Source organism: Mastigoproctus giganteus, chromosome 11 (genome assembly GCF_048544385.1).
Source record: "Mastigoproctus giganteus isolate SK-2022 chromosome 11, ASM4854438v1, whole genome shotgun sequence".
Taxonomy (NCBI): Eukaryota; Metazoa; Arthropoda; class Arachnida; order Uropygi; family Thelyphonidae; genus Mastigoproctus; species Mastigoproctus giganteus.
Window position 1 is genome coordinate 149725703 of NC_143585.1, and position 26759 is coordinate 149752461.

At 37.8% G+C, this 26759-nt stretch overlaps 1 protein-coding gene across 2 annotated transcripts in view; it reads right to left on the reverse strand.

The window, feature by feature from the left end:
• Nucleotides 1–26759, reverse strand: part of DNAlig4 (DNA ligase 4) — a 462385-nt gene that overhangs the window by 375006 nt on the left and 60620 nt on the right. For both annotated transcript variants that reach the window (XM_090384659.1, XM_090384660.1), the window contains one exon: nt 2967–3099. In XM_090384659.1, coding sequence (XP_090240785.1) covers nt 2967–3099 — 133 coding nt within the window. The remainder of the gene's footprint in view (nt 1–2966; nt 3100–26759) is intronic.

Consider the following 26759-nt stretch of genomic DNA (forward strand, 5'->3'; position numbering starts at 1 on the left):
AATTTTAGATTGTATTTTTGTGTTTACAGTATATTATGTACAATATAATTATAGATTGTAGTTTTGTTTTTTTATAAACAGTATGAATAATAAACCAATTAAAATGTAGAGAACGTTTGAATTTAACCTCATAGAGAGAGAGAGAGATAGCCTAGGCGTAGAAATGAAGGTATATTCAGTATCGCTAAGTAAAAGATAAAAACATTACTGTATTTAAAATGAAAAATAAAAGATTATAAAAATAAATCATAAAGATGATAAAAAGATTAGAGAGGTTAAAAAATACTGTTAATAAATATATGGCCGACATACGACCAGATCGACTTACGACCTGTCAGTCAGAACGGAAGTCGGTCGTAAATCGACGACCAACTGTATTAAACTTCAAACTGTACATCTCAAAAGTCCAAAAATTTTGAATATATTATACTTCAAACTGCTTGTGATAAGGTTATTTTGTATGGAAAAATATAATACTACTGACAGAATTAACTTATACTTAGTTTATAAGATAGTTTTCTTTGTCAAAAGGCGTTTCCCGCCCAAAACTGGAAAATCGCGATTTCTGATTTCTAGTGGGCCTACACTGGAAATAATTACCTCAAACCACTACTTAAAACGTCAGAAATTGACTTATTGCTACAAAAATGAGTTTAATGAAGACATTATGGCTGAAAAATCAAATAAGACAAAATTCTGGATAATGACTTAAAAGACTCCTCTGAAAATGATGCTAGAGTGCTCAGGGAGAAAGCCCCTGTTAATGAGGAAAATGGTAATGAACTGGATAGCTGGCCTCCTGGCTTCCTCAGTATTAAGAAGGGCAGGAAAGGATCTGATAATCAGATCGAGACTGTTACTCCCTCTGGTTGCATCTCGAACATATTGCTGTAGAAAACAGTCATCCAATAAATCCAAAAATGTCTTGCTAGTATGCGAGTGACCAACCCAAAAGTTCCGGTCAATATCTGGAAAGTTAAAATCCCCAATTATAAGACATTCTGATTTACTGGCCCACTGTGGATCCAAGTGCAGTGGAATCCTTAAAGGTCTCTTCAATCAAGGTTATATTTGTCCCACATTGTGTGTGGGGGGGGGAAGGCGAGAGGTAACATTTCCTCTTTAAGTTACATATTTCTCTGCGCAATTGCTCATTATAATCATCAGATTAATTAGGCCTATAACACACACCTACTCTCATTTTCCCTTTCCCATTGCTTATGTCAACACCACACTAACTCAAAATTGCATTGTCCACCATTGTCAATTGGATGCACTTCCTTAGATTTTGTGTGTGTTTCTTAATTTAACAGGTTTTGTTTTTGTTTTTTTTTGGTTTTTAGGAGCATTAGCAACTAAGGCCATTTTGCTCCAGGATATGCGGTGGTCATTCCCTGACCTTTCCACATCCTCCGTATTTGGTGGTGACGGGCTTGAACCCCAGTCTAATCAAGAAGCGTGTACAACGCACTGCTGCTTCCCACCTGGCTACGGAGGCGCCAATTTAACAGCATAACCCCTCCTCCCTTCCTATCCTGTCTATCCTTTCTGTACACATTGTACTCTCTAAATTCTAATTCTGCACTGCTTATATCTGTTTGGCTCCATATCTCTGATATCCCAACAATATCTGCCTTTTATATCTTGATCAGCACTTCAAATGAATCAAATTTATTTACTATACTTCTAGCATTGGTGTACATGCAAGTATACATGCACCTATTCTTACTCTTAATTACCCTAACACAGCCCAATGTTTACTTGTTCCATGATGACTCCCAGCAGCTCTTGAAATCCCCAGCAACTTGCTCTCTAGGCTGCTACGCATTACAAAGCAGTGCAAGAATCACTTTCGTCTCTGCCACCTGCGGCTACTGTTAATGTTTTAGTCTGTGTATGTCTAAAGTTGCAGATGATACGAAGGTTGGCAGGGTTGTTAATGACAGCAATGATAGTACCTACTGCAACACGACCTAGAAAAGTTGAGCAGATGGGCTGAGAGGTGGCAACTGAAGTTTAACATTGACAAATCTAACTGCAGGTGGGTAGTGTTCGTACTGCATGTGGATAGCAGTAATCCCAAAGTAATGTACCGACTGTGTGATACTACACTCAGGGTAGTAGAGAATGAAAAGAACCTAGAGGTATTTATGCAGTCAGATATCAAGTTTTTTGAGCAGTGTAAATAGGCTGCAAGAGTAGCTCTATACAGATATACAGAAATTTTTCTAGCAGGGAGGTGACTGGCTAGCAAGGAGATGATTGTCCCCTTGTAAAAGGCAATGGTCAGGCCACGCCTTGAGTACTGCATAAAAGTCTGAAGGCCTCATTTTAGGAAGGATGCAGAGTTGCTGGAAAGAGTATGTATAAGAGCAATAAGATTGGTGAGGATGAACAAAGGGTTGCTCTTACGAAGAAAGGTTTAATTTCTGCAAATTGCAATGTCTCCAGACTAGGCACCTGCAAGGTGATCTACTTGAGATGTATAAGACCTTGAATGGTTTGAGAAAGCTGAATTCTGATGGGATTCTTCCTCTTGTTAAATTACTCACCTGAGGGGACAAAAATTCAAATTGAGGAAAGCCAATTGAAGAACAGATGGGCGGAAACTTGCCTTTAGCCAGCGGGTGGTTGATAGTTGGAACAAACTTTCATCTGTCGTAATGGGGGTTGAAAACTTAAATAAGTTCAAGGCAGAACCTTTTTTTTTTTTTTTTTTGCAGACAAGCATCTGGATTGAATGGATGGGTGAAATGGGAAGGTTTTTTTGGCTGATGCTATATAAGCTTGCTTTCTTGCATCATATGCCTCTATTAATGCTAATAACATTTCAGCTAAAAACCAAATGATTTTTATTTTATTTCAAAATTAAACTGCTTCTGATAAAAAAACCTAAGCTAAAATTAACATAAAATAAATTGCTAAAAGTGTCTCAAACTCTGTTCTTTCAAATTCAGTTTTCATACCTTTGTTCTTTGAGCTATAGCTATTAGCAATATTATCGAGGTGTCTATTGACATCTTCAATTGTTAGCATTCCCTTTGAAAGACAACGATTCTTAAGAACATAAAAGGCAACAGCTGCAAAGTCACCAGCTTCCTAAATAAGATAATGTTTAGTAATTAACTTCAAGTGCACACCCCTATAATAAAATTAAACACTTTAATCTAATAGGGGGAAGTTAAGAGGAGAATATTTCAAATGTGTAAAACTGCCATCATAACACACATGAAATGTCAAGATTTAAAAAATGAAGCCTTTCTCTAATACTAACTGATAATTCCATTTACTGCTTGTACTCAAAGGAAAGTGTATCCATGATAAGTACTTATATCACCTTATTCATGAATCAAATTAATAAATTATTAATAAATCAATTCATAAACCTACCTGCCCACCAATGAAAGGTCAAAAAGCCTTGAAATGGTGCTATCTGGGTGGTTGTATCTCCTGAGAATTAGTAACACCAGTCTTCTCCATTGGTGAAGTGTTGCTTATTTGAGGTAGTGCAATATCAGGGTAACTCATAATGAAGCCATTCACAATATGAGATATAACAAAAACGATGCCATTTCACTTACTTCGACGATTTACTACAAACTAACATGATGCTATGCACTAACTTGTTCAATTAAAAAATATTTCTTATTATACTTCTCTTAATTGAAACAAAAAAAATTTAATCCAACTTTTAGAATTCAGAGAAAAGGTTATAAAACTTGTTCATGAAATTTTTTGACTCCTGACAGGCAGTCTTTCACAGTTGTGCATTTCAACTTTCTCATTTTCACACATTTTTAAGAGGAATGTGTGAGCAAGGGATGAGACAGTTTATATATGTATACATATAAATAAACTATATCCCCCCCTTATATATGTAGATATATATATATGTGTGTGTGTAGTAGATAGATATATATATATATATTTCTTAAAGAAAAATGCTAAACACAAAAGGTATTAGAACCTATAGTACTTAGTATCCTGCATAGGTTGAACATGATGAAGCCAATATAGCTATTAAACCTCTGATGATTGGTTAAGAAGAGAGAAGATACTTGTTGACATTAGACTTGAATTTTTACAAATAATAATTTTCAGGAAACACATGGTTAAAAAAGTAAACAGAAGTTGAAATAACTGAGGAAGAAGAAAAGTTGGTTATGTGTGTTCAAAGTTGGACAGTAAATGGATTACAACTGGTTTCGGCACATATTCAGAATGCTTTGGAAGAGAGTGGAGGAATTAGAGATGCAAATTACAAAGAACAGTGCCCATGAAAGAATCTATAGAAAAGGAAAGCAGCAGAAACTGTTTTGTAAGAGACGGTGTCATTAATTAACATGGCTGCACTCTTTTGAATGGAGTGTAAAACATGCTCTATTTCACATGAAGAGAGGTTTTGGGGCACCATCCCAATGTGGGAACAATATTCTGTGGTAAGGTGGATTTGAGATTTACACAAAGTGAGTATCTGTTAAGAAAAAGAGTAATAACACAAGCATAAAAAAAAGTAATTCCAATTTATTTATTTATTTTTTTAGATGAATGAAAGCAATATTTGAGATGTACCGAGAGAAATTATAAGTCATAGTTATCCCTAATAGAGATATGTGATCTGGTATAGAAATCTGAGAGTCATCATAGAAAAGTATAGGAACATTAGACTTTTTTTTTTTTTTTTTGCAAGATACAAGACAGGACTAAGTTATAGGTTTGAAATTAATTATGTTATCTTTGCTCAATTCGAGAATTACCTAGAGATCAGCATTTAAGGAATTGGTGACGGATATTCGAGAAGATGAAGCTGTTTGTGCAGGACAAGGTTTGCCAAACTGGAAAATGGAATGCAATAGCTATCGTCAGCAAAACTATGAATAGGATTTCCAGTCAGTGAAAGGTCATTAATATACAAGAGGAAAAGAGTGGGTGAAAGAACTAAACTTACAACACCAGCATTAGTAGAAAAGTTAGAAAACAGAGAGTCATCTATCATCATTAGCAGTGAGCAGTCAGAGAGAAAACTGAATACTCCATTGAGAAAAGGCAATCCACAAGATGAGAGCTTGTTCAGAAGACCTTTATGCAAACATGATCAAAAGCTTTACAAATGTCAAGACCAACAGTTTATGTTTTACTAAACTTTTCCATGGAATTTGTTTTCCATTGGATAACATAAGCCAATATATCACGAGTGGACATGTATCACCTTCACCACTAGTCGCTTTGGTGTTGCATGACACACTTTAAATAAAAAGCACTGCTCCGATCAAGAAATATATTGCTATTTACAGGCTGGCCTCGATTAATGCAATTAATTCGTCCCGCGAGCGCATCGCGCAAAACGGAAACGCGTTAATCGAATATTTATAACTGGTCCTTGACCTTCTGGAATGTCCAAAAAAAATTTTAAAAATACCTTTTAAATAACTTTTTAACAGTATACAATGTAAAAGATAATGAAAATAATTATGGAATTAAATGTTTATTGCATAAAACATGGTTCCCAAACTGTGCGCTGCGGAATATTTTAAATTTTCGAGGGAAACACAGCGATACTCGACATCTGTCGGACACCACACAAACACCGCTCGAGGTAGTTCACAGTTTCAACATTTCTTTATTAAGTTGTTTGAACCTAACTACTAAACGGAACTGTTGGGTATTTCTTTTGGTCTGGGTACACCTTGAAAAAATTACTGAGACACTAAGGGCGCCATGAACCAAGAAAGTTTGGGAACCTATGACAAAAAATACACAATGAAGAAATGACTGTTGCGGAAATATTTGAACAGTGTTGACTTTCTCTTTTCATCAATCAATTTCAGATAGCCAACAACAATCTTCTCTGGGCCCTGGCGAAATAAATATCGCAGAGAACCTCACCACCTTTTGTTTGAGGTTCTCTGCGATACAAAAGAGTTCATCTAGTTCTTTTACCGTTATCTCCTTTGCAGTAACATTTTCATCTGGCTCATTTAAAAATTTGATTTTTATGCAAGTGACTTTATTGACTTTATTAGCAGGAAACAAACAAGTAACACGTCTTCTTCCGATGGTTGATGGAACACACCGAGGTGGGCAGCAGGCAAACGTTGGTTTATTGCCCGTCCGACTCGCGATAAGCTTAATGTATTTGAAAATTAAATGCACTAGGCATAATCCTTATGGGTTTTGATAATTAACTATATAATATCGGTGTAAATACACCATAGTTAACCCATATATTTGAGCTACGATTGTAGCGTAGAAGGCATCGTTTAAATTGTATCTCATAATGTGGTTGCCTTCACAACAAGATAGCTACTATTGAATTACTTCAAATAAATAACGCTTCTCTAGTAGAGAAGACTACTGTTATTTATTTTCCGCGTACCACCACCCAGACGATCGTTTCGAAGCTTTTTGGCTTGGTCATCAGTGGGCGGGTAGGTAATACAATATGCCATCTCAGTTGCGAAGTTATATCCACATTATGAGAGATGCCAGAAGGGTGTGGTGGTAATGTATTTGAAAATTAAATGCACTAGGCATAATCCTTATGGGTTTTGATAATTAACTATATAATATCGGTGTAAATACACCGATGTCTTCTACGCTACAATCGTAGCTCAAATATATGGGTTAACTATGGTGTATTTACACCGATATTATATAGATAAGCTTAATGCACGATTCAAACCTTTTTCAACTATCACATAAAAAAAAAATATCGTGTTAACTGGAAATTTGGATTGTGTAAAGTGAAAAGTGGTATAATTTTTTTTTCAATTAGCGTTAACTGAAAATCGCATTAATCGAACTCGCATTATGCGACGCCTGGCTGTATTTAAAATGTATGCCATACCAAATAACCCGTTTCTGGAGTTGTCTCACTGATGAGGAAGTAAGCACTGTAAGTGAATGATGACTGAGTGATGTGGAACAACCACAATATGTGAGATGATGCTTAATAGTTCGGAAAGTTTTAAAAGCTCAAAGAATTTAGGGAATATAGGAAACTAAGCTTGCTATTAAGTACATCAATATCATAGTATGGAGGCACCATCACCATAAGTTGCCTTGGTGCACTATTTAAAGAGCATAGTGCTTGGTGCACTATGCTCTTTAAATAAGAAGCAGTGCTCTAATGGAGAAGTATATTGCTATTTAGTTAAAATATATGCACTAGTCAATTCAATTACAATGATTACTTCATTGCCTATGAGATCCCATAAAGGCTCAAAACCAGGTATGGGTAATGACATACATTTGGTTGCATTGAATCATTCATTCTATGAAGCCTACTTCATGACCAACAAAACCTCAAGGAGGGTCAAAACTCAAATATGTGGATATTTATTTAAAATGTAAATAATAACATACTTTTTTGATTATAGCAGTGCCTTTTATTTAAAGTGCATAGTACAATTCCAATGCAACCATAGCAAATGTAAATTTACAAAATGAAATTGATGCACTTAGTAGTACATTTAATGTGCTTGATGATGCACAAAATTGGGGCTATGCCCACTTGTACAACTCTTTTATAGTTCCTTATAGCATAAGGCTTACTACAGTATAAATTTCTTGAGCTTTTAAAACTTCACAAGTGCAGATGTTTCACATCACTGGGTAATTAAAGCCACTCATTATTATGCTTACTTCCTCACCAATGAGACTGCAAAAACAGTGTTTAAATAAATAGCAATATATTTCTTTTTAGAGCACTGCTTTATTTAAAGTGCATGCTGTAATACAGCGTTTCCCAAACATTTTTAGTCACAGAACACTTTTCATCTCACAATATATTTACGGAACACTTATATATTTAGGGAACACTTACGAAACCCAAGTTTAGCTGAAGCCAAACAACTGTTTGCTAATATTTTATTACATACGACGCACTGTGGATCAGGAGCATCTTTATTTCCAACACATGTAAAGCCAAAATTCAAATAACTGTCATCATATTTTCATTTTGGTCTTTTATTAGTTGGTTCCTGTTTTTTCACTTCGAATTTTTGGGGAACAAAAGGCTGCGATTGTTCATCCTTACTTTGAAGTGTGACAATATTATGTTCATTTTCATTGACCACAGTTGCAATACTAGAAGTACCTGCTTCTCGTTTTAAAGTTCCTTTTTTTAACCACAAATCCATGGTCATTTATTTTAATAATAATATTTCGAAATACTAGTAATTAACAAAAAAAAATTTATACAAGGAAGTGAGTTTAGTTATGATACCTGTTTGCTCCCCCCCCCCCATACAATGCTTCTTTATACAAGAACCTGCCAAAATAAAGTGTTCCGCGGTCTATTTGATTATTAGCCTATGCCAGTACATTAATAATCGAAAAAAAAAATAATGTTAAAAATTATAATGATACAAAAGTGGTGTACACTACAAATATGCAAAATTTATTTATTTTATTTTATTTCTTTAATTATTAATTACGATTTTTCACAGAACACATTTTGGGAAATGCTGGTGTAATAAATAAGGCAACCCATGGTAAGGAAGCTTCCACAAAAGGAGATTGATGCATTTAATAACAAATTTACTTTACTTGATACTGTGCAAGTAAGACATATCAAAGCTATGCCCTACTTGTGATTGTTTTCCCAAATATTAATCTTTAACAGCATGTTCAACATGACAATATGAGTTTGACTAAACTGGTGCTTCTGAAAGTTACCATTATATGAATTCAACATGCAAGGAGTAAAGATAAGTATTTTTACCTTACTATATGATTCAAGGAAGACAATTATCTGCTTAATGGCTATTCTAGAAAAACTGCTTAAGTATGCTATTCATGCCCCTCCCCCAACCTGGCAACTAACTTTTTTTCAAAAAAAGACACTCCGCTTAGATCTCAAAAAAATTTGTAAAAGGCTGTTTGCACACTTTTTTAATAAAATTATTGTATACGTTTCATTAGTTCCTTGTTTAACCACAGCTTAGTGGTCACTTAGTTGTTCATAGTGCTTAAAGTTGTTTGATTATTTTTATTAGTAGTAGTAGAAGTAGTAATGACAAATGAGGTGAGGAAGCACGCTTATAAGGCATCAGCCAAAAAAAAAACCACTACCACACCTTATCTGTACATCCCCTGAACTGTATGTTTAACATCTAATTCTTCCTTACTTAATATGTCTAATTCTTAAATTTATTCAAACTACCCACTTCCACCACAACAGCATATGGCATTATGCACAATAAAAGCTCACTGCTTTGTAAGAATTGTAAGAACTCTTTCTTCTTGCTATTCTGACTCTCAATAAGTAGACAATTCTCTGACCTTATATTAATTATTGTCACTTCAAACTAAATTCAAGGGAAATTGAGAACTACTACTATCTCTTCCTTTTTGAAAGCTTTCCTTTTCAGTACATAATTATTTTCACTAGTAAATAAACCTATAAGAAAATTATTAGTTGGCACTCACTTTCGTTATTATTGATTCACTGCTATCTGTCGGGCTAGCTGTTTTTCAGCCAGTTTGCTACTAAATTTAACATAAATTGTTATTTACATTAAATTTCTATAATTTTAGAAATTTTAACCTAGACAAACTGGCAAACAGCAAACAGAAACAGATAGCCTTAGTCAATTATGGATAGGATGTATTATGTGGTGCCAGCCCTCGAAAACATACTATTCAATGTATCCTTTTATCAGTAATTAGCTTCATTATCATTTTATTATTATTTTTTATATTATTTTATTGCATTTTATTATATATTATGTGTTTAATTTTAGAGTATAACAATGACGTCCAAATTAGGTTACCTAACTAAATGCTTAGCCTTATGATTATATACATATACTTTTACTCTGAATACCTAAATTCCATATTCTTATTAAATTTCATTTGTCATTTGATTCCCTGGGTAACAGGTTATTTAGCTATAGTTCAAAAAAGGGGAAATAGAACAAAAATACATTTAAATGCGATGTCAGTGAAAATAAAAATCAAAGTTGATATATAATTAGGTTTTTCATCAGGCTACACCTGACCATGCATCAAAGAACTGTGTTTCTATACTTATCCAAAGCAGTGTAAGAGTAGGAATTTGAAAATAAAGTAAAAATAATTGAAAAAGAAAAGCAATGTGACTCCCACAAAGTACGGACAAGGTAGTCCCTACGCAGTGTTTATAATGAAAGTTACAACAAACCTTTTGTATTAAATTTACCATAACTTTCATTATAAACACTGCATAGGGAATACCTTGTCCAAACTTTGTAATAGGGGATAATTGGAGTCATATTGCTTTTCTTTTTCAATTATTTTTACTGTATTTTTAATTTTCTACTCTTACACAGCTTTGGATAAGTATAGAAATGCAATCCTTTGATGCATGGTCAGGCGTAGTACCCTGATGAAAAACCTAATCATATATCAACTTTGATTTTTATTTTCACTGACATTGGATTTAAATGTATTTTTGTTCTATTTCCCCTTTTTTGAACTATAGCTAAATTTATCCACCATTATCTGATGCCAGCTACCATTATTTTATTTTATTTTATTGGTCACTTCCCTTAAAATATTTATTTTATGTTTTGGCTGTTACTTTTTCTTTTTGGCTTTTGGCTTTCCATGTAACTCATAAGGCACAAAAGGTGACATAGTTGTATACATTGGCACTAATGATATCAAGAGTAAGAGACCGGCAGAATTACTTAACAAGTACAGGTCACTGTTGAAAAAAAAGCCATGAATTAGGGTTGAATTTGAAAGTGTCTGCAATTCTGCCCACACACGATAGGAGGGAGTATATGATGAGAGCCTTGTCGATCAATTCGGCCCAGGACAGATTGTGCAAGGCTCAAAGGGTAGAATTTTTTTCAGCCTGGACTATACTTCTTAACAGGAGAGACTGCTTCTACAGGGATGGGATACACTTAAATAGAAAGGGTAAAAGAATATTTGCTGATGCTATCGAGGCAGTGTTAGGTGGGTCGGAAAATTGCTAGCTTGGGGGGGGAGACACAGACTAATAGTTAACAGTAGCAACTCGCAGAGGTGAAAGAGACTCTTGCACTGCTTCTATTGGAATGAACAGAAGCCTGAAAAACAAGATGCAGGATATTTCAGAGATTGCTGGGAGACATTGTGGTACAAGTAAACACATGGGTTGTGTTAGGGTAGCTAAGAATAGAAACAGGTGCATGTATGCTTGCGTGTAAACTCCTAGCACTGGTGTACACGCAAGTATACAGGTGCATGTGTACTTGTGTGTACACCAATGATAGGAGTTTAGTAAATAAATTTGATGAATTTGAGGTACTGCTAAAAACATCAAAGGCAGATATTGTTGGGATATCAGAGACGGGGTGTCACACAGATATAAGGAATGCAGAACTGGAATTTGGGAAGTACAACTTCTACAGAACGGATAGACAGGATAGAAGGGGAGGAGGGGTTATGCTATTAGTTAAGAAACACATAACATCCAAGGAAGTGAAGCCAGTCGACATCGCTGGACAGTACAGTGTTGAGTCAGTTTGGTGTGACATAAGCAATGGGAGATCAAAATTGAGAGTTGGTGTTGTGTTGGTGTTATTTGGTTTTTAGGAGCATTAGCAACTAAGGCCATATTGCTCCGGGATATGCGGTGGTCATTCCCTGAATGACCTTTCCGCATCCTTCGTATTTGGTGGTGACGGGTTCGAACCCCGGTCTAATCAAGAAGCGTGTGCTACGCACTGCTGCTCCTTCCCACCTGGCTACGGAGGCGCCAAAATTGAGAGTAGGAGTGTGCTATAGGCCTAATACTCAACACATGACTCTGATGAGTATAATAAGAAACTGTACAGGGAAATAGAGTGGGCCAATAAATCAGACAGTCTTATAATGGGGGATTTTAATTTCCCAAATAATGACTGGAATTTGGGGGCTGGTCACTCACACACTAGCAAAGCTTTTGTGGATTTATTGGATGATTGTTTTCTACATCAGCATGTTCGAGGCAACTAGAGGGAGTAATACACTTGATTTGATCATCAGTAGTGATCCTTCATGCGTTAAGAATCTGAAGATAAATGAACCACTAGTTGGAAGTGATCACAGTGTGCTGAAGTGGGATTTACTCAAAGAGGCAACTACCATTAGAGGTAAAGGGAAGGGTTATTGCATTTGTAAAGGCGACTACGATAGACTGAGACAGACAGTATTTAAATTCTATACAGTGGGACCAACTGATGATGTTACCAACAGCCAATTCAAAATGGGAAGCATTCAAAGAACTTATCTTGGAAGCTACTAGGCTTTACATACCAACTAAGAAATATTGTTCAAGGTTTAGGCCAAAATGGATGTCAGATCAACTAATGAGGCATATGGCAGAGAAGAAAAATGCATGGGATACTTACAAATTAACACATGACACAGAAGCCTATGATAGATACAAGTTGATATGCAACCAAGTTACAAAGGAGGTTAGGCAGGCAAAGGCAGATTACGAGAAATCTTTGGCAAGGGATACAAAGAAAAACAGCAAAGAGTTCTTTACTTATGTAAACTCTAGAAGGAAGGGGATGAATCAGATTAGTCCACTAGATATCAATGGGTCAACTGTTGATCATCCTGCTCAGATAACTAACAAACTAAATGAATATTTTGCATCGACATTCATACATGAAGAGTTATTCAGAGAGGGGAATGCCAGAGGTGTATTCAACACTGGCAGTAAGTTAGAGAATCTTGTAATAACTGAGAGTAAAATTAGCATTAGCATTAGTAGAGGCATTTGATGCAAGAAAGCAAGCTTATGCAGCATCAGCCAAAAAAAAAAAAAAAACCCACTTCCACTTCACCGCTCTGTTGGTTCAAAATACCTGTCCAGCTGAGCCTTAAACTTATTTAGGCTATCAACCTCCACCACAAGGAATGTAAGTCTGTTCCACCAACCAACCACCCGCTGGCTAAAGGCAAATTTCCACATGTCTATCCTACATCTGTCTTTCCTCAATTTGAATTTATGCCCTCTCAGGTGATTTTTCTGAGCTAGAGGAAGAATCCCATCAGCATTGAGCATGCTTAAACCATTCAAGGCTTTATACACCTCTATCAGATCACCTCGCTGGTGCCTAGTCTCCAGACACTGTAATTTGCAAAACTTAAGCCTTTCTTCGTAAGAGCACCCCTTTGTTCCATTCACTAATCTTGTTGCCCTTCTCTGTACTCATTCCAGCAGCTCTACATCCTTCTTGAAATGAGGCCTCCAGACCTGTATACAGTACTCTAGGTGTGGCCTGACCATTGCCTTATACAATGGAATAATCACCTCCTTATCCCTGCTGGAAAAATTCCTGTATATCATTGACAATACTCCATGAGCTACTCTTGCAGCCCGTCTGAACTGCTCAGAGAACTTCATATCTGCCTGCACAACCACCCCCACGTCCCTTTCATTCTCTACCACTGTCAGTGTAGTACCAGAGAGTTGATACGTTGCTCTGGAGTTGCTGTTTCCCATGTGTAGTACTTTACATTTGTCAATGTTAAACTTCATTTGCCACCTCTCAGCCCATCTGCTCAACCTTTCCAGATCCTGTTGCAGCAGCATAGTGTCAGTAGTGTCCTTGACAACCCTGCCAACCTTTGTATTGTCTGCAAACTTGGACATTAAGCTTGATATACCATCATCAATATCATTTATAAATACAGAAAACAATAATGGACCCAGCCCTGAGGGACTCCACTAATAACATTAGTCCACGATGAGCAGTGTCCATTGATTACCACTCTCTGTCTTCTCCCCCTCAACCACCCCTTTATCCATAGCAGCAATTTGCCTCCAATGTCACACTGCTCCAATTTGTGTAGCAGTCTTCCATGTGCAACAGTATCAAAAGCCTTTCTAAGATCCAAGTATATAATATCAAAGTTATTCCCTGCATCCAGTTCTTTTGTGACTGCATCATAGTATCCAATCAAGTTGGTCAGGCAAGACTTCCCCTTAACAAAACCATGCTGTGTCTGAGCTATAACTGAAGTCTTGTCTAAATGATCCTGCAGTGCTTCTTTAACCAGTGCCTCCATTAATTTTCCTGGAACAGAAGTTAAACTCACAGGTCTATAATTACTTGTGTCAGCCTTTGATCCTCCTTTGTGAATTGGGGTCACATTTGCACATTTCCAGTCTATGGGTACCTCCCCTGAGTCCAAGGAAGCTCTCATAATTATGGCTAAGGGTTTGCTTACTTCCTTTGCTGCCTCCTTTAATATAACTGGATAGATCCTATCCACCCCGGGTGCCTTTCTTGTGTTTATCTTCAACAGTTTCTCCTCCACTTTACTCCCAGTTATTTCAAGATTCTGTAGCTTACTGCTAGAGTTGAATAAACCTCTGGCATTCCCCTTGCTGAATAACTCCTCATTTGTTAATGTCGATGCAAAATATTCATTTAGTTTGTTAGCTACCTGAGCAGGATCATCAACACTTGACCCATCAATATCAAGTGGACCAATCTGATTCATCCCCTTCCTTCTAGAGTTTACATAAGTAAAGAAGTCTTTGCTGTTTTTCTTTGCATCCCTTGCCAAGGATTTCTCGTAATCTGCCTTCGCCTACCTAACCTGCTTTGTAACTTTGCTGCATATCAACTTCTATCTATCATAGGCTTCTGTGTCATGTGTTAATTTGTAAGTATCCCATGCATTTTTCTTCTCTGCCATATGCCTCATTAGTTCATCTGACATCCATTTTGGCCTAAACCTTGAACAATATTTCTTAGTTAGTATATAAAGCCTAGTAGCTTCCAAGATAAGTTCTTTGAATGCTTCCCATTTTGAATTTGCTGTTGGTAACATCATCAGTTGGTCCCACTGTATAGAATTTAAATACTGTCTCAGTCCATCGTAGTCGCCTTTACGGAAGCAATAACCCTTCCCTTTACCCCTAATGGTAGTTACCTCTTTGAGTAAATCCCACTTCAGCACACTGTGATCACTGCCACCTAGTGGTTCATTTATCTGTAGATTCTTAATGCATGAAGAATCACTGCTGATACTCAAATCAAGAGTATTACTCCCTCTAGTTGCCTCCCGAACATGCTGATGTAGAAAACAATCATCCAATAAATCCACAAAAGCCCTGCTAGTGTGTGAGTAACCAGCCCCCAAAATCCAGTCAATATCTGGGAAATTAAAATCTCCCATTATAAGACTCTCTGATTTACTGACCCACTCTATTTCCCTGTACAGTTCCTTATTATACTCATCAGAGTCATTAGGCCTATAGCACACTCCTACTCTCAATTTTGATCTCCCAATGCTTATGTCACACCAAACTGACTCAACACTGCACTATCCAGCGATGTCGACTGGCTTCACTTCCTTGGTTTTTATGTGTTTCTTAACTAATAGCATAACTCCTCCCCCCTTCCTATCCTGTCTATCCTTTCTGTAGACGTTGTACTCCCCAAATTGCAGTTCTGCATCCCTTTTATCTGTGTGATACCACGTCTCTGATATCCCAACAATATCTGCCTTTGATGTTTTGAGCAATACCTCAAATTCATTTACTAAACTCCTAGCATTGGTGTACACGCAAGTATACCTGCACCTGTTTCTATTCTTAGCTACCCTAACACAACCCATGTGTTTACTTGTACCGCAATGGCTCCCAGCAGTCTCTGAAATACCATGCATCTTGTTTTTCAGGCTTCTGCTCATTCTAATAGAAGCAGTGCAAGAATCTCTTTCACCTCTGCCAGTGGCTACTGTCAATCTATTGGTCGTTGTCTCCCCCCAAGCTAGCAGTTTTCCGACCCACCTAACACTGCCTGGATAGCATCTGCAAATATTCTTGCACCCTTTCTATTTAAGTGTATCCCATCCCTGTAGAAGCAATCTCTCCTGTTAACAAGTACAGTCCAGGCTGAAAAAAATTCTACCCCTTGAGCCTTGCACAATCTTTCCAGGGCCGAATTGATCGACAAGGCTCTCATCATATACTCCCTCCTATCGTGTCTGGGCAGAATTGCAGACACTTTCAAATTCAACCATAATTCTCGGCTTTTGTTCAACAGTGACCTGTACTTGTTAAGTAATTCTGCTGGTCTCCTACTCTTAATATTATTAGTGCCAACGTGTACAACTATATCAGAAATTGTTGAAGATAAAGACAAGAAAGGCACCTGGGGTGGATGGGATCTATCCAGTTATATTAAAGGAGGCAGCAAAGGAAGTAAGCAAACCATTAGCCATAATTATGAGAGCTTCCTTGGACTCAGGGGAGATACCCACAGACTGGAGATGTGCAAATGTGACCCAAATTCACAAAGGAGGATCAAAGGCTGACACAATGTATCCTTTCAACAAGTAATTATAGACCTGTGAGTTTAACTTCTGTTCCAGGAAAATTAATGGAGGCACTGGTTAAAGAAGCACTGCAGGATCATCTAGACAAGACTTCAGTTATAGCTCGGACACAGCACGGTTTTGTTAAGGGGAAGTATCGCCTGACCAATTTGATTGGATACTATGATGTAGTCACAAAAGAACTGGATGCAGGGAATAACTTTGATATTATATACTTGGATCTTAGAAAGGCTTTTGATACTGTTTCATATGGAGGACTATTGCACAAATTGGAGCAGTGTGCGTTGGAGGCAAATTGCTGCTAAGGATAAAGGGGTGGTTGAGGGGGAGAAGACAGAGAGTGGTAATCAATGGACACTGCTCATCGTGGACTAATGTTATTAGTGGAATCTCTCAGGGTTCAGTGTTGGGTCCATTATTGTTTTCTGTATTTATAAATGATATTGATGACGGTATATCAAGCTTAATGTCCAAGTTTGCAGATGATACGAAGGTTGACAGGGTTGTCAAGGCCACTAATGACACTATGCTGCTGCAACAGGATCTGGAAAGGTTGAGCAGATGGGCTGAGAGGTGGCAAATGAAGTTTAACATTGACAATTGTAAAGTACTACATATGGGAAACAGCAACCCCAGAGCAATGTATCAACTCTGTGGTACTACACTGACAGTGGTAGAGAATGAAAGGGACCTGGTGGTGGTTGTGCAGGCAGATATGAAGTTCTCTGAGCAGTGCAGACGGGCGGCAAGAGTAGCTCATGGTGTCTTGTCAATGATATATAGGAATTTTTCTAGCAGGGATAACGAGATGATTATTCCCTTGTATAAGGCAATGGTCAGGCCACACCTAGAGTATTGTATACAGGTCTGGAGGCCTCATTTCAAGAAGGATGTAGAGCTGCTGGAACAAGTACAGAGAAGGGCAACAAGATTAGTGAATGGAACAAATGGGTACTCTTACGAAGAAAGGCTTAAGTTTTGCAAATTAGTGTCTGGAGACTAGGCACCAGCGAGGTGATCTGATAGAGGTGTATAAAGCCTTGAATGGCTTGAGCATGCTCAATGCAGATGGGATTCTTCCTCTTGTTCAGAATAATCACCTGAGAGGAAAGACAGATGTGGGATAGACGTGCGGAAATTTGCCTTTAGCCAGTGGGTGGTTGGTTGGTGGAACAGACTTCCATCCTTTGTCGTGGAAGTTGATAGCCTAAATAGGTTTAAGGCTCAGCTGGACAGGTTATTTCAAATGAACAGAGGGGGTGAAGTGGAAGTGGTTTTTTTTTTTTTTTTTTTTGGTTGATGCTGCATAAGCTTGCTTTCTTGCATCAAATGCCTCTACTAATGCTAATGCTAATATCTACATTTTCATATTTATTATAGCATGCATATACATACATACATATATATATATATATATATATTTATATTTATATATATATATATATATATATATATATATATATATATTTATATTTATATATATATATATATATATATATATATATATATATATTTTTCGCTGCATAAGGACCACCGCCATGCAAATCCTTTGCATTGGTTGATCTATCGGAGAATGGAGGTGTGGTTTGGTTCTTCGATATTTCCGCCTTTGCGATGATTTGTATGACGATTGAAATGCAGCGATTCCATGACCATTATTGGCCTCGTGGTCCTCTGTCGATATGGGGCATGATGGTCAGTCTATTATTTTGATATTTTAGTTTTTTGGTAGTTTCTTTAACCCTTTTTTGGTGATATTTCACGTCTTTTGGAAATGGTACCTTTCGAGGGGGTTCCGCTAAATTATGTATAATTGGCATTATTTTAAATTTACATCATGTTTTATTAATTGGGTTTAATGACTTAATTGACTAAATTATATAGGGAATTATCGACTACCTTTTGTCCTACTACCGCTACTTTCCCTTCCCTGTTTGTTTATTTTATATTATTTTACGTTTCGTTTCGCTCTGCATTATTGCCGTACTACTGGCTGATGTTTTTATTTTAAATATCATATTTATTTTAATTATCAGATATATATATATATAGATAGAGTATCTCAAAAATAGTGGTACAAACATTTAGGGGAGATAGGTCACATCTAAAGGAATGTGAATCGCATAGGAACCCATAACCGGTTCCTAATCGCATAGGAAACCATAACCGGTTAATGGTTTCCTATGCGATCAGGACACATGACAGTAATTAGTGGCAAACATTTATTTGACATAATATTAACAATGGAGTACGAGATGGATGCATTTCATGATGTTACAAGAGATGCTCGAAGATTCCACCATAAGACGCGATGCATGCGTGACACCAATGCAGCATGAATTGGCGAACACGGTCGAACACACCTGGAGTTTCTTTGACAGTAGCAGCAGCGCAGATGAGTCTCGCAACGAGATCCATTTCCGTCTCCACAGGCAATTCATACACGATAGATTTGAGGGCCCCACAGAAAGAAATCAAGACTCGATAAATCAGGTGAGCATGGGGGCCAGGCAACGGGTCCACCACGGCCGATCCATCGATGCCCAAAACACCTGTTCAAATGGTCACGAACACACCTTCCATAATGGGCAGGCAGCCCGTCATGTTGAAACCAAATGTTACGTCTCACATTTGCTGGAACATCGTCAGGTAACCCTGATAGAACTTGTTCAAGAAACATCCAATATTGAGCGAAGTTCATGTGGGATGGTAACAGGTATGGGCCAACTAAGCAGTCACCGACCATACCTGCCCACACATTTACTGCGAAGCGATGTTGTGCCACATGGGGGCGCACACCGTGCGGGTTGTCGTGAGCCCACACATGAGCATTTTGCTGATTGAATATGCCTTCCCGAGTGAAATAAGCCTCATCCGTGAACAAAACATAGGCTGGAAAATTGAAGTCTTGAACACTTTCTTGGAGAAACCACTGTGCAAAAACCACACGTGCAGGATGATCTTGGGGGAGCAGTAACTGAACCCTTTGGAGATGAAAGGGGTGTAAGGAATCGTCGTGCGAGACATGTTGTGCCTGTACACTGCAACGAGACACTCCTAAGGCAGAGGCAACGGCACGTGTGATGGTAGTAGGATTATTCTGGACGGCATTCAACACACTTTCTTCCATGGCGGGAGTTCGTGTCGAACGTGGTCTGCCTGCACTACTCCTGTTACCTCTAAATGACCCATAATCGCACAAATTTTTATGCGCACAATTTTTATGCAGAAAAAAACGGTGGTCCGGTACATGTCTGTCTGGGAAACGTTCTCCATAAATTCGTTGAGCGGTTCGTCCATTGCCCTCTTCTAATCCATACCCTAGGTACATGTCTCCCACCTCACAGTTCGTATACTGATGCATGCTCTTCGTGCTGCAACTACTGCTTCAATGAGTAAACCAGAAATTTTCCCTCTCGTGAACTGATGAACAGCGTTGTGTACCGACTTACAGTGATGTTTCCGGTTATGATTTCCTATGCAATTCACATTCCTTTAGATGTTACCTACCTCCCCTAAATGTTTGTACCAATACTTTTAAGACACCCTGTATATATATATCTGCATTCTTCGCTGCTGCTTTGAGTGCTTTGGTGCATTTGACATATTGTCAAATAAATTTGTAAACTAGTAAATAAATTTGATGAATTTGAGGTATTGCTCAAAACATCAAAGGCAGATATTGTTGGGATATCAGAGACGTGGTGTCACACAGATATAAGGAATGCAGAACTGGAATTTGGGGAGTACAATGTGTATAGAAAGGATAGACAAGACAGGAGGGGAGGAGGGGTTATGCTATTAGTTAAAAAATACATAAAATCCAAGGAAGTGAAGCCAGTCGACATTGATGGACAGGGCAGTGTCGAGTCAGTTTGGTGTGACATAAGCATAGGTAAATCAAAATTGAGAGTAGGAGTGTGCTATAGGCCTAATGACTCTGATGAGTATAATAAGATACTGTACAGGGAAATAGAATGGGCCAGTAAATCAGAGAGTCTTATAATGGGGGATTTTAATTTCCCAGATATTGACTGGAATTTGTGGGTTGGTCACTCACACACTAGCAAGGCTTTTGTGGATTTATTGGATGATTGTTTTCTACACCAGCATGTTCGGGAGGCAACTAGAGGAAGTAATACTCTTGATCTGATTATCAGTAGTGATTCTTCATGCATTAGGAATCTGCAGATAAAGGAACCACTGGGTGGCAGTGATCACAGTGTGCTGAAGTGGGATTTACTCAAGGAGGTAACTACCATCAGAGGTAAAGGGAAGGGTTTTTGCTTTTGTAAAGGCGACTATGATGGTCTGAGACAGTATTTAAATTCTATACAGTGGGACCAACTAATGATGTTACCAACAGCAAATTCAAAATGGGAAGCATTCAAGGAACTAATCTTGGAAGCTACCAGGCTTTACATACCAACCAAGAAATATTGTTCAAGGTTCAGGCCTAAATGGTTGTCAGATGAACTAATGAGACATATGGCAGAGAAGAAAAATGCATGGGATACATACAAATTAATGGGTGACATGGAAGCCTATGATAGATATAAGTTGGTCTGTAACCAAGTCACAAAGGAGATTAGGCAGGCAAAGGCAGATTATGAGAAATCCTTGGCAAAGGATGCAAAGAAAAACAGAAAAGAGTTCTTTACCTATTTAAACTCAAGAAGGAAAGGGATGAATCAGATTGGTCCACTGGATGTTGATGGTTCAACAGTTGAGGATCCAGCTCAGGTGGCTAACAATCTAAACGAGTATTTTGCATCTACATTCACACATGAGGAGTTATTCAGGAAGGGGAATGTCGTAGGTGAAGTAAACATTGGCAGCGAGCTAGATGATTTTCTAATAACTGAGAGGAAAGTGGAGGAGAAATTGTTGAGGATAAACATAAAAAAGGCACCCGGCGTGGATGGGATCTATCCAGTTATATTAAAGGAGGCAGCAAATGAAGTAAGCAAACCCCTAGCCATAATTATGAGAGCTTCTTTGGACTCAGGGGAGGTACCCATGGACTGGAGATGTGCTGTTGTTGTTATTTGATTTTTAGGAGCATTAGCAACTAAGGCCATATTGCTCTGGGAAATGCAGTGGTCATTCCCTGACCTTTCCGCATCCTCCGTATTTGGTGGTGACGGGCTCGAACCCCGGTTTCATCAAGAAGCGTGTGCTACGCACTGCTGCTCCTTCCCACCTGGCTACGGAGGCGCCCTGGAGATGTGCAAATGTAACCCCAATTCACAAAGGAGGATCAAAGGCTGACACAAGTAATTATAGACCTGTTAGTTTAACTTCGGTTCCAGGAAAATTAATGGAGACACTGGTTAAAGAAGCACTGCAGGATCATCTGGACACGAATTCAGTTATAGCTCAGACACAGCATGGTTTTGTTAAGGGCAAGTCTTGTCTGACCAATTTGATTGGATACTATGATGTAGTCACAAAAGAACTGGATGCAGGGAATAACTTTGATATTATATATTTGGATCTTAGAAAGGCTTTTGATACTGTTGCGCATGGAAGACTGCTGCACAAATTGGAGAAGTGTGGCATTGGAGGCAAATTGCTGCTATGGATAAAGGAATGGTTGAGTGGCAGAAGACAGAGAGTGGTAATCAATGGACACTGCTCAACGTGGACTAATGTTATTAGTGGAGTTCCTCACGGTTCAGTGTTGGGTCCATTGTTGTTTTCTGTATTTATAAATGATATTGATGATGGCGTATCAGGCTTAATGTCCAGGTTTGCAGACGATACCAAGGTTGGCAGGGTTGTTAAGGACACTATGCTGCTGCAACAGGATCTGGAAAGGTTGAGCAGATGGGCTGAGAGGTGGCAAATGAAGTTTAACATTGACAAATGTAAAGTACTACATATGGGAAACAGTAACCCCAGATCAACGTATCAACTCTGTGGTACTACGCTGACAGTGGTAGAGAATGAAAAGGACCTGGGGGTAATTGTGCAGGCAGATATGAAGTTCTCAGAGCAGTGCAGACGAGCTGCAAGAGTAGCTCATGGTGTCTTGTCAATGATATACAGGAATTTTTCTAGCAGGGAAAGGGATGTGATTATTCCCTTGTATAAGGCATTGGTCAGGCCACACCTTGAGTACTGTATTCAGGTCTGGAGGCCTCATTTCAAGAAGGATGTAGAGCTGCTGGAACGAGTACAGAGAAGGGCAACAAGATTAGTGAATGGAACAAAGGGTTGCTCTTACGAAGAAAGGCTTAAGTTTTGCAAATTACAGAGCCTGGAGACTAGGCATCTGCGAGGTGATCTGATGGAGGTGTATAAGGCTTTGAATGGCTTGAGCATGCTCAATGCTGATGGGATTCTTCCTCTTGCTCAGAATAATCACCTGAGAGGGCATGAATTCAAATTGAGGAAGGACGGATGTCGGATAGATGTGCGGAAATTTGCCTTTAGCCAGCGGGCAGTTGGTTTGTGGAATAGACTCCCATCGCTTGTTGTTGAAGTTGATAGCCTAAACAAATTTAAGGCTCAGCTGGACAGGTATTTCGAACGAATGGAGGGGTGAAATGGGAGTAGTGGTTTTTTTTTTTTTTTTGTTTTTTTTTGGCTGATGCTGAATAAGCTTGCTTTCTTGCATCATATGCCTCTGCTAATGCTAATGCTATTCAGTCTATTTTTATTTTTCCCTTTATTTCCACTCTTTTTAACTCACTGGTACTATATTTGATATTTTATATATGTATACAGTAGAGTGTCAGTTATCCGGAATAATTGATGTCAGACCTCTTCTGGATAGCCAAATTTTTTGGATAATCGAACAAAAAATTTTTCCAGTTCTGGATAGCCAAATTTTCTGGATATTCGAACAAGAAATTTTTCCGGTAAGATTAAATAAATTTAATCTAATAAATCTAATTTAATCTAATAAAAATAAATTTAAATAAATTTAATGTCACCTTACGATTAAATTAAGATTAATTTTAAAAAAATTATAAACCAATCGCAGAAAACAGCAACATCCATCCAGGAATTTTTATGATTTTTATACAAAACAGGAAAATTAGAAAGATTTTTATATGTTCTCAGTGTTTTTCGACTTACCGATAACGAGCATGGACAATCTATGCATCCCAGTGACATTTCCACACACAGCAATTGTAACTCACTGTTTTCTCATCTTGAAACTTGGTGCAGGCATTTCTCTTTTAGTGGCTAAGGTTTTTCTCGGTAATGATTTCTATAATAATCCCGTCTTATCAACATTATAAACGTTTTCTTTCTCTTAATTTGCTATAAACGAAGCAAACTTACTTCTCAAAGGACACCATTGTCGAATTGTCTGCAGAAAGTTTCTCGCCTTGAATATCTAGTTCATGTATACCCTTGACTCGGTTTAAAGTTTTTCAGCCAACCTGTGCTTGCCTTAAAATCTTCATTACCTATTAATTTTTGATTAAAATCCAATGCTTTTTCACCCAATATTGGACCAGACACTGGTTCACCTAAACTTTGCTTCTGAAGAAACCACAAATAAAGTGCATTTTCAGGTTTTGACATCGTCTTTTTCCTGATAAATCCTCCTTCACTATTTATAATCAATGCAAATTCTGTTATAGCATTGGAATTTTTCTTGATGTCAAGAGTCCCCACACAACTCCTTGGAGAGATTTCCTAAATTTTCACCTTTTCTAATTCCATTAATAATTTCCGTTTTTTGTTGCAAGGTAAAACCTTACTGGAAACAATGTGAAAACTGCGAGCTTCGGGGGGGGGATAAAGGACTAATAAATTAACAGTAACCGCTGGCAGAGGTGAAAGTGATTCTTGCACTGCTTTTATTGGAATTAGGAGCAGCCTGGAAAACAAGATCCAGGGTAGTTCGGAGACTGCAGGGTCACTGCGGTACAAGTAAACACATGGGTTGTGTCAGGGTAGCTAAGAATAGGAACAGGTGCATGTATACTTGGTGTACACCAATGCTAGGAATTTGGTATATAAATTTGATGAATTTGAGGTGTTGGTCAAAACATCACAGGCAGATATTGTTGGGATATCAGAGATCTGATTCACCCAGAAAAGACAGACAGGATTGAAAGGGAGGAGGGGTTATGCTATTAGTTAAGAAACACATAAAATCCAAGGAAGTGCAGCCAGTTGACATCGCTGGACAGTGCAGTGCCGAGTCAGTTTGGTGTGACATAAGCACTGGAAGATCAAAATCGAGAGTAGGAGTGGTTATAGGCCTAATGACTCTGATGAGTATAATAAGAAATTGTGCAGGGAAATAGAGTGGGCCAGTAAATCGGAGTCTTATAATGGGGATTTTGATTTCCCGAATATTGACTGGAATTTGTGGGTTGGTCACTCGTACACTAGCAAGGCTTTTGTGGATTTATTGGATGATTGTTTTCTACATCAGCATGTTCGGGAGGCAACTGGAGGGAGTTGCCTCCCGACCATGCTAATACTGTTGATCTGATTATCAATAGTGATTCTTCATGCATTAAGAATCTGCAGATAAAGAAACCACTAGGTGGCAATGATCACAGTGTGCTGAATTGGGATTTACTCAAAGAGGTAACTACCATCAGGGGTAAAGGGAAGGGATTTTGCTTTCGTAAAGGCGACTACGGTAGTCTGAGACAGTATTTAAATTCTATACAGTGGAACCAACTGATGATGTTACCAACAGAAAATTCTAAATGGGAAGCATTCAAAGAATTCATCTTGGAAGCTACTAGGTTTTACATACCAACTAAGAAATATTGTTCAAGGTTTAGGCCTAAATTGATGTCAAATGAACTAATGAGACATGTGGCAGAGAAGAAAAGTGTATGGGATACATAAAAATTAATGGGTGACATGGAAGCCTATAATAGATATAACCAAGGTCTATAACCAAGTCACAAAGGAGATTAGGCAAGCAAAGGCAGCTTATGAGAAATCTTTGGCAATGGATGCAAAGAAAAACAGCAAAGAGTTCTTTACCTATTTAAACTCTAGAAGGAAAGGGATGAATCAGATTGGTCCACTGGATATTGATGGTTCAATTGTTGATGATCCTGCTCAGGTGGCTAACAAACTAAATGAATATTTTGCATCGACATTCACACATGAAGAGTCAGGGAGGGGAATGGCAGAAGAATTAAACTCTGGCAGTGAGCTAGATGATTTTTGTAATAACTGAGAGGAAAGCGGAGGAGAAATTGTAGAAGATAAACATAAAAAAGGCAACCTGGGTGAATAGGATCTATCCATTTATATTAAAGGAGGCAGCAAACCCTTAGCCATAATTATGAGAGCTTCCTTGGACTCAGGGGAGGTACCTATGGACTGGAGATGTGCAAATGTGACCCCAATTCACAAAGAAGAATCAAAGGGCAACACAAGTAATTACAGACCTGTTAGTTTAACTACTGTTCCAGGAAAATTACTGGAGGCACTGGTTAAAGAAACACTGCAGGATCGTCTAGACAAGACTTCAGTTACAGCTCGGACACAGCATGATTTTGTTAAGGGAAAGTCTTGTCTGACCAATTTGATTGGATACTATGATGTGGTCACAAAGGAACTGGATCCAGGGAATAACTTTAATATCATATATTTGGATCTTAGAAAGGCTTTTGATACTGTTGCACATGGAAGACTGCTGCACAAATTGGAGCAGTGTGGCATTGGAGGCAAATTGCTGCTATGGATAAAGAGGTGGTTCAGGGGGAGAAGACAGAGAGTGGTAATCAATGGACACTGCTCATCGTGGACTAATGTTATTAGTGGAGTCCCTCAGGATTCAGTATTGGGTCGATTATTGTTTTCTGTATTTATAAATGATATTGATGATGGTATATCAGGCTTAATGTCCAAGTTTGCAGACGACCTAAACTTGTACAATGAAAATATTTTCCCAATGTATATAAACTCTTAGGTATTTTGACTACCCTGCCAGTAACAACATCTACCTTAGAAAGAACGTTTTCAACTTTGAAATATTTTAAAATGTGTCTCTGCGAAGTACTGCTGGACAAGACAGACTGAATAGACTAGCACTTTTGTATATTCATAAAACATTACCTGTAGATATTGACAACGTTTTTAATATTGTAGAAAAAGAGCAGAAAGTTAAACATTATTTTGTAAAGTTATTAAGCATAATTCTTTTTTTGTAAATTATATTTAGTAACATTGTTCTTTTCTTTAAAATTTTTTAATTTTCTTTGTAAATTTTAATATGCACATGAACTTATATTATTCATTTCATTGTTTATTTTTTAGCTATTTCAGAACTGCACTTACTTTGAGTGTAATATTGGGTTTTTTTTTTTTTCTGGTTTGCAATTTTTGTAAACAATTTTATGCATAATTTTAGTGCCTACATGTACTTTTATTATTATTTCCTTTTATAATTTTCTTATATATTTCGCAACCTTGTTTGTTCCATGTGTTGTATTGCCAAA